The sequence below is a fragment of the Diospyros lotus genome, chromosome 9 (genome assembly GCF_014633365.1).
Source record: "Diospyros lotus cultivar Yz01 chromosome 9, ASM1463336v1, whole genome shotgun sequence".
Classification (NCBI taxonomy): domain Eukaryota; kingdom Viridiplantae; phylum Streptophyta; class Magnoliopsida; order Ericales; family Ebenaceae; genus Diospyros; species Diospyros lotus.
In genome coordinates, this window is record NC_068346.1 from 7,058,172 (window position 1) to 7,070,485 (window position 12,314).

The following is a 12,314-nucleotide window of genomic DNA, read 5'->3' on the forward strand; positions in this document are numbered from 1 at the left end:
AAATATAAAAAGAAAATGGGGAGGCGCTCGGCAGCCCCCCCCCAAATCAGAATCTCTCTCTCTCTTTTATTCTCTCATTTTCCCTCTCGAATTTTCGGCGATTTTGAGCAATCCGACCGTTCGATCGACGATTCGACTTCGTTTTCACCGTTAAAGTGCCCCCGATCTACAAGGAGGTAAGTGCTTTGGCTTCATCTTTTCGATTTTTCTTGTTGTTTTCGTGAAATATGGGTTGAGGCGCGATGGGGTTTATGGCCGAATGTTTAAGGTCAGATCTACGAAGATCCGACCGTTAGATTTCTTTGATTCTTGGATATGTTGGTCGGTTTGCTTGAGGGGGTTGGGTGGCGGTCTTGGATCGTCGAAAATCGCCGGCCACGGTGGCCGGCGACGTTGGCAGTTTGTTTATCCATTTTGGCCGAGAGGTTGACTCTAGATCTACAAAGATCTAGCTGTCCGATCTTTCTCATTTTTGGGTATGTTGCTCTCCTTAGTGTTGCGCACCTTGGGGTAGTTTCTGATCGTCGAAAAAATGGCCGGCGGTCGGCGAACGGCGATGGCTAGATTTGCCTCTATTTTTGGCCGAAAATTAATTTTTAGATCTATTAAGATCTGACCATCCGATTGGTTTCATTTTAATATATGTTGTTATTCGTGGCGAGGGCTTCGTATTGGTATATTGGTCGGTCGTTTTTGGCCGGCCGGCGGCGGCAGTTTGATGGCAAGGAAAAAGAAAAGAAAAAGAAAGAAAAGAAAAGAAAAGAAAAAGAAAGGAAGAAAAGAAAAGAAAAATAAAAATAAATAAAATATAAGGAAAAAGTAAATGAGGGCTTTTGGGGTTGGGCATGTCGGGTTAGGTTTTAGCTTAGGATGGCGGGGCCCGATTGGGTTTTAGGATGGCCCAATGTGTTGGGCATGATTGACCCAATTGTGGCAGCCCTTGGGCTGGCCCACTCGGCTTGTTCTCCCTTGTCGCTTGTCCGTGGACTTAGGATGACTTGATTAGGTTGGTCCTACTCAGGATATCGAGGTTGATTTAATTTGGGTTCTCTTTAGGTCTCCTAGAATTGGCGATATGATTGGCGAGTCATTTTGTTGATCGGAGTCTTAAGGACGAAGCCCTATTAGATGACTCGAGGCCGAGCAAGACTGACCCCGAGTGCGTTCTAAGTTAGCCTATGATGATGACGTGGGTTTATTTCGAATCCTGATTTCTGATGGATTCCTTCTATTTTGAGGCTAGAATATTACAATTTATTCCTTTTAAACCATTTATTAAATTATTAATGAATTATTAAATTTTTAAGAAAATTTATCAATTTAGTTATAAATATATATATGTATGTATTTTTGATAAATGAGGAATTTAGATAAAAAATATATATTATCTATATTAAAAGAAAACTAGTTTATGGGTAAATATATATATATATATATTATGATATTGCAGCCTATAAGTGGGTATGTAGTTCCACTATACACTTACGCGTAGCGAGCAAAGCGAGACATAATGACGTAGTCGATGGCTTAGCTCGACGAATTTCATGACGCCAGATTTGAATATTGCGCGGGCCAAGGTACCAAATAATCGATTCAGGGTGTTAGGCAATGGTTAGGATTTTCGGTAATTTCATTACGTCGTTATTCTTGTTACCTAAATGTGACACCCCATTCTATTTATTGTAGGCTCAGATTCTCAGGATTTTGTTCGATCTTCTCCCCAGACTCGGACTTAAGTCATCGTTTCCCAGGCGAGTAGACAGGATATGTTATGTTTACCATATTTTTATGCACGTATATAAATTGTTCTATGCATAACTTGTAAATGATTTCTATATTCAAATCATAGAAAATATTCTCTTTTAATTGTTCCTAAATTACATGAAATATTTTCATCATACTAGAAGAGACATAAACAGAAAGATACCCTAACTGATTTCTTGTTTTGAGAATGTGAAATGTTGAATGATATGGTGTATTTTAGACACCACATGAAATGATAAATGATTATGACTTGTGCATAAATTAGGGTATCATTTGCATTATTATTAGAGGACTATCTAGTAGATTCCCTGGTGACTCACAGTAGGAAAAGATCATGGTACTGTGAGGCTTGGTGTAATATCCCCAAAAAAAAATGAAATTAAATCAATTTTGTGTGGTTGTGTGCAGGTGCGTGGAAGCCATGGAATGGCCAGTGGCCATATTTTTTTCAAAGTGAGCAGAGAGTGAGAGATTGCGATTGGGAGAAGGAAAAAGAGCTGATGCGAAAGAGAGAGAGAGCTCGGCCCAGAGGGAGAGATCGAGACCGGGAGAGTGAGAAAGAGAGATGGAACGAGAGAGAGGGATGGCCAATCGGCCATGGCAGCCGCTGTCATGGCCGACGAGGAGCAGCCGCGGCTTGAAGAAGTCGTGGCCATGGCGACATGAAGCAGCGGCAGTTGGGGCGGCGCGGTGGCGCGCGGTGATGGCCGAAGGTAGGCCCGGCGACCAGCGGAGGGCCGGACAGCGAAGGCCGGCCACAGCCATGCGTGGTTGCAGGCGGCCGGACGCGTGGGAGGAGAAGAATGAGGCAGCAGCGCGGGGAAGAAGAAGAAGAAGAAGAAGAAAGGAAGAAGAGGAAAATGAAGAAGAAAAGAAGGAGGAGGAAAGGAAAGGAGAAGAAGAAATGGAGTTACAGGTGCGGGAGATGCAGGGAGGAAGAAGAAAAGAAGAAGAAGGAGAAGAAGAAGAAAGCAGAGAAAAGAAAGAAAAGAAAAGGAAGAAAATAAAGGAAAATAAAATAATTTTGGGATTTTTCGGCATGGGAAGTGATCAGGTACGTGGGTAAAAATTAGTAGAAGTATTACGTGTTTAAATTATAAATTTTATGCGATTAAAATTAATTAATTTGAGTCCCGGTGGTGTTATTTGCCAGGAAATGATTTAATTTGCATCGGGAGCTCTAGTGAGGTCGGAATCAGCTAATTTCAGGCAAGTTCTCAACCCTCATATCCTGATCTTTAATTTCCGTGAGAAACCTTGTGATTTCTCGTATTTTATACGCTCTTTTCGTCTGTTTCGGCTCGTTTAGTAATTATAGAATTTGGAGTCGTTTGATTTAAATTTAATTTATTAAGCTGGCTTCGAGAATTTTATTAGCGTGATTTGATTTAAAATAAATATGAGACTCGTTGAGATTTTAATTGTGGTGCGCTTACGTGGGATTTTAGACGGCTAAATTAATTATATTACACGGTAGATTTATTTAATTAAAATTGCGATTTTATTTATTGTCAGCGAGCATTTTACTTCGCAGCGGGTGTGCAAGAAAAGCAAGGAACGACAGTGTAAAGGCAAGCTCTTAACCCTCTCTTCCTAATCTTTAATTCCCGTGAAAGACCCCGTGATTTCCTGTACTTTATCCTCTCCCTTACTTTAATTCGGCACCTAACTTTATTTGTTAAATTATTATTCATTTGTTTTAATTTAAATCCGAGACTTCTAGAGTTTTGTTTGTTGTGAGCTTATGGGGGTTTGTACCGCCCCCATTCCTTTCGGAATGATGCTGAACCCAGTTGGGACTAGGTTCCTAGACGGGCGGGTTTATTTATGATTTTATCGGGTTTATTTACAGTTTTTCTTAGATTTATTTATGGTTCGATTAGAGCTATCGAGCAGTGGGGCAGGGGTCGGTTGTTGGTGACGTTGGGGTAGACTATGGTACGGCCCTGATGTGGACCGTCGGGTGGACACCCCTAGTCACTGGCCGTTGACCGGTGCCGGGCGCTGCTAACTAGCTCTGCCGATATGTGATTTACTGCATGATTAGATATCTTGTATTACTGTTCATAATTTGATATGCACATGGGTACGGGATGGATGTTGGGATATTCATTTATTGAGTATGCTTGGACACGGACATTCTAACTTGGTTAGGTTGCATCCAGCGCGGCATATGCATGGCGTGTGGTTTACTATGTGGGCGGAGCATGGCCTGATGCTTGGATGTATGGGCGCCTTGTATCACGTTGATGCTCACTACGCCATTGCATTTCTATGTGCATTGCATGGATACTGGTAGTATTTAGTTCTCGGACGGGAGTACCGTTCCGAGGGAGCCTATGGCTCGGTTGTCGGGAGTACCGACGGATACGGGTGACGGGAGTACCGACCTGGGATTGCGCGCGCAGGTTTGTGGAGATATTTGTTGCCTTTCAGGGCAGCGGCAGGTTGGTATGGGACTTGGGTGCCAAGTGTCTTATGTGGGCCCCAAGGACCGGTATGTGCTTTTATTTTGTTATGCTATTGAGCTGTTGTGTTGTAGTGTCTCATGGCTTGTGTGTACCTGGGGGTTTATTTTGGGGAGAGTTTTCTGGTTATGTTTAGCCTTCAGCCTTTCTTTTTTTATGCTTGCTGAGTCTCTCGACTCACCTTGCTTTCCATCATTCCAGGTAGTGGCGGCGTGGGCCATGGCAAGAGAGTCAGCTTTAACGGCAGAATCGGTGTGGTGTACAGGCAGTCTCGTCAATCCCTATCTACTCTGATGTCTAAGAAGAATTTACTCTATTATTTCGTACTGTGCCGGGTGTTTTCTCGAGTCTTGTGTATGTCGGCATAGGAGTTTGTGTTTATTTATTTATCTTGTGACCGCTGTGTTAACGGGGTACCCATAGTGCATGCATGTCTTGAGCTTTGCTTCCGCTGTTCTTATTTTCGTGTATGCATGCCAGGGTGGTCTTTGTCTTGTGTTTATCTCCTTTCTCCTCCCGTAGGCGCTCCCGTTCGGGTAGTCCGGATGGTTGGGGATATCCGAGTGGGGGTGCTTACACTTGGCATGCCAAGGCCATGAGAGACACGGATAGTATGTTTCAGCACTGCTATCACGTGGGCCTTTATGATGATATTGAGTGATGATGATGTATGTGCCGATATATATACTTGTGTGCATGTGTATATAGGCGTTAGGCCAGTTTCTACTAGTGTGTTCTCAGAATCAGTGCATGCATCTCATACAAAAGTATAGGGAACTTAGGTGGTTAGGGAACAACTTATGAGGGTTGTCTTTAGGCACTTATTTTTCTTACACTATGTTTTCCTTTGAAACCTCAAATTATTTAAACTTATGGTTCATATTTCCACTGTTTATACTGTTATTACGTTATTATACTCATGATAATCATCCTAGCATTTTATTGTATACTCTCCTAGTGGGCATGACATACCTTATACTCGCGAGTCTACAAGACTCACCTCGTTTTATTAAAAATATTTTCAGGGAATTCTCCTTTTGATTATTGGTCCAGCAGATCTTCTGGTATGATATCATACCCTCTTTTGATTCCGAATGTATTATAGGATGCTCTGTGGAGACATACACGTGTTGTAGAGTCTGATGTTTTGTCTTTTATTTTTGTTGGCATATAATTGTGCTAAGGGCCCGAGGTACGGGATCAGATATGTATTTATGACAGCAGTGTGATAGATATTTTGTACAGCTGCTGTATATGAAATATTGAGATATTATGTTAGAAGGTGAATTGGTATTTTATTCATGTTCTATATCTTGTCAGTAATATTGTTTTATTCAAATCGAACTAGAGAAGAGGCTTACTAGTCCATTTTGGGGCCGCTGGGCCTAGGGCTTAGTGCCGGTCATGATATACCAGATTTTGGGTCGTGACACAAGCATACTCAGTAAATGAATATCCCAATATGCAACCCGTACCTATGTGCATATCAAATCATGAACAGCAATATAATAAATCTAAACGTGCAGTAAATCACATACTGGCAGAGCTAGTCAGCAGTGCCCGGCACCGGTCAACGGCCAGTGACTAGGAGTGTCCACCCAACGGTTCACTTCAGGACCGTACAATAGTTTACCCCAATGTCACCAACAACCGACCCCTGCCCTACTGCTCGATAACTCTAACCGAACCATAAATAAATCCGAAAAAATCATAAATAACCCGGACGTCTAGGAACCTAGTTCTCAGGCTGGATCAACATCATTCCCAAAAGGAGTGGGGGCGGTACAAACCCCCGTAAACTCACAACAAACAAAACTCTAGATGTCACGGATTTAATTTAACTTAAAACAAATGAATAATAATTCAATAAATAAGGCTAGGTGCCGAATTAAAGTAAGGGAGATGATAAAATATAAGAAACTACGAAGTCTCTCACGGGAATTAAAGAACACGAGGAGAGGGTTAGGAACTTGCCTTCACACGGCCGTTTCCTCTTTTTCTTGCACTCCCGCTGCGAAATAAAACGTTTAATAACTATTAATAAAACCTTGACTCGCATTAATTAAATCTAACAGTGTAATATAAATAATTTAATAGTCTAAAATCCCATATAGGCACTCTGTAAATAAAACCCCAATGAATCTTAAATTTAATTTAAATTATATCACACCAATAACATTCTCAATGTATATAATTAATTAATTAATTTATAATAATAACAACTTACCTATATGCACTTACGGCTAGCATTGCTCAACTGTTTTTTCATTTCAATTTCATTGCACTCACCACTGATTCACACTTACACTTTGATTACACATATATACATATGGATATATAAATTGGCACACGGCACAGTCACTGCCACACAAATCCTCACAATCAAAATAATATACGCATAACAAAATAATGGTTTAATCAACTAAAATTAATAAAATTACACCATAATTTAAATTTCAAACCGTATAAATTTACTTGCATAATTTACACAACTTACCTAATTATTCAAACCTTAATTTGCTTGAACTTTCCTCCAATTTTCATCAGATTTCTCCTCCAATTTAGCTTCCGCGCGGGCTATTTCTTTCACTGTAATCTCTCCCCTCTCACTGCTGTTAATTCCCTCGGCCAAATGCTCCCAAAATCGGGAGTTAAAATAGCAAAAGAAAGAAGCTGCCAGAGACTGCCGCGTGGCAGCCAGCGCATGACCGCCTCTGGGCCACAAAACGACGTCGTTTAGGGCGCCATGAAAAATCAATGAATTTCTCCCCCAGCGCACGCGCATGACCCGTGATTCGATCTCTCGCCCAGCACACGAACACCCTCGCGCGCTACCGCTCGCGCCAACCGGCTTCCTCAACCTATATGCACACTATATTATACTTAAGGTTATTTTTGTCCGCTTCTGGAAATCGCATTTCAGCCCAATATTCCCATTAATTACACATGCCCCCTCACTTTCATTTCTTTCTTATTTCACTCATACCCTGACATTTCCATAATTTCACCAATTTAATTTATTTTCCTATTTAAAAAATACTCCCAAATTTCCTATTTCCTCAAATTACATAATTAAACATTTCCAAATAATTTAATTATTTATCTTTAATTCCTTACTTTTCTCAGAACCACATAAATAAATACTTTTTCTTAAAATCTCAAATATTCAATAATGTCCTCAAACACCGATCTGAATAATTATTTTTGACTTTTTGAGATATTATATCGGATCCCTCCATTAAACACTTATATTAAAAGAACTATAATTAAAAATTATTAATTTAAAAGAGAGAGAGAGAGAGACTCTGTCCATTCCTTAAAGGGAGGGAGACTGGAGAGTAAACAATTGATTTATAATTGTTAAACGACTTCAATCCAACAGTTGTTCTAGATCATGAATTTTCCATCGACCAGTCTTTCTGCTGATCTGTCTCCATGTGGCGGCAGCCATGACAGTCGGGTCACCACCGCGGAATTTTCACCAATACTGGGAATAAACAATGTAGAAAGCCGATTCAAACTTCTTGTTAAACTATAATTAATTTAATGTTTTGTTGTTATATAGAAAAATCACTCCTTCCGTTATATCATTTTAAAATAATGTATAGTCATGTTTACAGAAAATATGTACAATACAAAAATGCAACTTAAGGACATAAGAAATACACAATTTCACCCAAAGTCCTAAGTAGCAAATATGCATAATAAATTCACTGAAGAATTGATATTCTAGTAATATAATAGCAACAAAAGAGAGATATCGTAGGTTTATTAAGTAGTATTTAAAGGCACTGAGCAATTAAATACACACATAAATCACAAAAATATCTAAATCAAATCACTATTGCCACCATGAAGATCAGAACCAAATTCTGATATTGAAGAGAGAGTCGAAAATCGAACCGTCGCAAAGTCCATGCACCGCCACTGGTTGCTCCATACGTTGCCGCCGGCTGGCGAGTGGGCTTACATGCTCCACACAGATGGGAAGCCCAACAGCCGCTGGTTTCGAATATGAAGTTCTTTCACTCCAACTCAAAGCCTGCACAAAGTAATATAAAGAAAACGTATTTTGTTAAGCCCCCAGAGGCATAGTGCAACAACAAAGCAAGAGGAGGTTAATGAGAGGGCCAGGAGTTTGAATCTCACTAGCATCCTAAAAAAGCTGAGTACTGTTGGGGGACAGCATAGAAAAGCTAAAACGGTTGATATTAAGGGAGTGCAAACATGCTAAGAGTTAGCTCCGAGTATGTATAGGTTGTATTTGTAATTGGATTTATCTGGGGGTGCAACAGGGGGAAGGTCACCAACCCTCCTGGGAATTAGTCAGGCAAATCTCGGACACCCCAAGATAATAATAATAAAAAAAAAAGAAAACAGATTCGATTCGATCACTACTTACCGCGAAATCGAATTGAAAAACTCAAGAATTTTTCCAATCTAGTTCAAATTTTGCACAACCCAGAAGTCTAACAAGGCTTTGATACCATTTGTGAACGAAAGATCTACAAAAAAATATATGGTTAATGTAAGTATTAATCGAAATTAGAAAATTGAAAATACATAAAGTATAGAAAATTTCCTAGCAGACACAATAGAGACGTCAAAGGCTCAGATATGGGCAACCAAATCACCACTTAATCAACACCGAGAATAGAACCACCAAGTCTCAACAAAGCCCAACCCCAAATTGCCCTTATCTCTCCCAACCGAAACAAACCCTTATGGCCAAGAACTGAACTGCTCTACATGAAGTAGAGTCCACAAATGAAACAACAAATATCACAAAGATAATGGGTTGAAGAAAAAAAACTGAGAGAGCTTCTTCGTGCACAAAAGAGGAAGCCAAGAATCGATATATATAGGCAAAGCACGAATTTTCCATCCAATCGGCCAAAACGACAAAGAAGATTCGAGATATGCAACATAAAATAGCAAAAGAGATGTTGCATGAAGCAGCAAGTCAGACACTGCCAATAGAAAGGAAAAAGACGTTGGTCGACAGCAAAATGGGGATGGGGGAGGAGAAACGACGTCGATATGAGGGAGGAAAGAAGAGAAAGAGAGTCTCCGAGACCTTTTATATGTGGACAACTAGGGCAAAACAAGAAAATGAGTTGGCTTCTCATTTCTTGAGCAAATTGACTTAGCCCATTTCTCCTCCAAAGAAATTATTAATGAGTTTATGACTCGATTTCTATTTTGGTTTGTCAATAAGTGGTGATATGAATTTGGGTTATACTTCAATTCAATCACAAGTTGAAACCTATAAAAATTTGATTCACTCGAAAAATCGTCACCGCTTAAGTCTTGTTTGAAAACACAAACTTATATGAGCATGATGTGGAGGAAGAAGATCATGGTGAAAGACTATGAAAGAAAAAAATTATTTGGACTTTGATAGCACATTAGACTTTAACCTCGAGAAGGGTAAATAAAAAATTTTCATCTTATAAAAAGGACTATTATATTTTTATTTGTGTGATTGCAATTATTAAATTTTAATTTATGTTAAATTTCAGTCCTCTTTTTATCTCCATCATCGCAGAAATAAAAATATAATTTAAAAATTATAAATTGCCAACCATAAAAAAAATCTTATAATTAATTAATTATTTTTTTTCAAAAAAAAAAGTACAGCTATATTTAAAAAAGTATACAAGTTGATAATACTGTTGAGGTGGCATCTTTAAGTTGAAGATTATGTTGTTTGAATATTTGGGGTTTAATATTAATTAAGCCAAACACCAATCAAAAAACTATGGTATATATATTACATTCAAATCACACCTCCCATCTTGACAGCAATTTGCTAAACCCATGTGTGAAAGGAGCCAGACATCGGATCTCCATTAAACACCTATATTAAAAGAACTATAATTAAAAATTACTATTTTTTTTTTTAAAAAAAAAAAAGAAGAAGAAGAAGAAGGGGGGGGGGGGGGGGGGGGGGGGGAGAGAGAGAGTAAACAATTGATTTATAATTGTTAAACGAATTCAATCCTTTTAATGACTTTGTTGGCAGAGTAATGCAATGTAATGTGGGGCGAATTGTTAAGCGGACAAATTAAATTAAATTAATTAACCTTTTGGCCTAATTTAGATTTTTTTTTTTTTTGTTGAATTTCTTAATTTAATCTAAAATACTTGGGCAGCAAGTTATCTGAATGGAACAGTTCTTCTAGATCATCAATATTCCATCTCTACCTCGTCGAAGGTCAGTCTTTCTGCTGATCTGTCTCCATGTGGCGGCAGCCATGACTTTCGGCTCATCACCGCCATTTCGGAATTTTTGCCAATACCGTGAATAAACAATGTAGAAAGCCGATTCCCTCGTGGAGTTGGTAATGTAGAAATTTTATCTGTTGGATAATTTGTAGGATTTCATCTTGAGGTTGTCAAGTCAATCTTGGTCTTTTTGTTGACCATGTGGTTTCAGTTTCTTAGGAGATGACGATTCGCATGTTATTGGGCTTATTTCCTTGATGGTTTGTTGCAGTCAGATGTTATTTAAAGGGTGGTTCGTGGAGTGAATAAAGGGCAGTTTCCAGTTCATTCTTTCTGCCTGCCAAGTGCTGGATAAAAAGTCTCTTTGAGATTTTGTAATCCTTTTGTTGCAGCCTTTTATTAACTAACATCTTCTTCTCGTCGGTTAGCGCAGTCAGGTATGGCTCTCTCTTTCTCCTCGGTTTAGTTTGGTCTCCTCGGTTTGGTTTTGTAAAGTTTACGCCCATATATATAGTGTGATTGATAGAATTCCCAGTGCTTGTATGTTGGGTGTAGTTGAGCTTGGAGGGAGTTCTGGACCTTATGGTAATGAATCTGCACTTCCCGGCCCAGTGTTTTTTAGTCATTTTTTTGACGTGGGTGTTGTCATTGAAGGCTGCGGAGATCATCCATTTTGTTCTTTTTTTTTATACTCGGCTCTTTTGTGTGTATTTGCAATATTTTGGTTGTAGAACTCAAATAGATGCTCGAATCCATATCTACGGATCCATACTTCAGATAGTAATTAGAATTTAGAATTAGACACTAACTGATGTGGATCAGAATGACACTTTCTCTATTAACTGATCAGATGAAACTTCTGAATCCTCCAAGTAGTAAATGATTGAAGTATTTGGATGGTGGAATTTGCGAATGAGTACTTAATGGGGGTTAAAAAAAATTTGTTACATGTTTAGATAGTCCGTCCCTCCCCCACCCCCCTCCTCTCTCTCTCTCTCTGTTTTATTCCTATAATTTTGTTTCTAAAAGTTGAGTGAAGCTGTCTATCTATCAATTGAATGTTTGCTTTCATTAACGAATTAAGAGTTCCTTTATGCAGCTTAATTAGTCATGGCAGATACAGTCTTCAAGAACCTCTTCAAGAACGAGGCTCTTCAAAAGGTTAACCGCTTTTCACCATTTAGTGTCTTCTTTTAGCATTCTCCCTAGTCTTCTACGGATAATGATAATTTGGTTCCATGCAGTCGTCAACACAGTCGGACCATATTCATCCCCCTCTTGTCCGATGTAGTTGGATGACTGCATTGAACTCTAAAATCATTATCCTTCTCTTAATCCATTCCCTGGAAACTGGTAGGCTGGTAGCGATTCTGCGTACCTATCCTTTTATCTTATACATGAGTGGATCATTAATATTTAAGAAGGAATATTATTCATGTAAAATTACGGTTCTCCCACTAGTTGAAAAAGCAAGTAGGGGCAAATTACCATTTTGCCCCCTGCCGGCTGATTGGGTCGGCACACAAATCACAGTCCTATTAAGAATTCTAATTTGGTTGTGCATAATTAACAACTTCTTTTGGCTTTGGTTCCGTACTAAGGAACAATTTAAATGCAAATCCTACCCAAACAGTAAGACTTGTGGTCAAAATTGAAAGACTTGCCTGCAATATGAAAACAAATTGGACAGGCCTTTATTTATTTAATTACTTATAAGAATTTTGAGTACGTTACAAGTTAATTTACAACTCTGAAGAATTATGTTTGACATTTTGAAATGACAGGTCATGTATATCAGTTGTTCAGCCATTAACATCCTAGATAATTTGGTGCATTCCGTCACATCACAATATG

At 39.0% G+C, this 12,314-nt stretch overlaps 1 protein-coding gene across 10 annotated transcripts in view; it reads left to right on the top strand.

The window, feature by feature from the left end:
- Nucleotides 1-12,314, top strand: part of LOC127809780 (caffeoyl-CoA O-methyltransferase-like) — a 60,234-nt gene that overhangs the window by 22,205 nt on the left and 25,715 nt on the right. For 3 of the 10 annotated variants that reach the window (XM_052348858.1, XM_052348859.1, XM_052348857.1), the window contains exons 1-2: nucleotides 10,488-10,897; nucleotides 11,560-11,621. The exons of 1 other annotated variant lie outside the window; for it this stretch is intronic. In XM_052348858.1, coding sequence (XP_052204818.1) covers nucleotides 11,571-11,621 — 51 coding nt within the window. In that variant the 5' untranslated portion in view covers nucleotides 10,488-10,897; nucleotides 11,560-11,570. 6 more of the 10 variants (XM_052348853.1, XM_052348863.1, XM_052348855.1 and 3 more) reach the window with 5 other exon arrangements.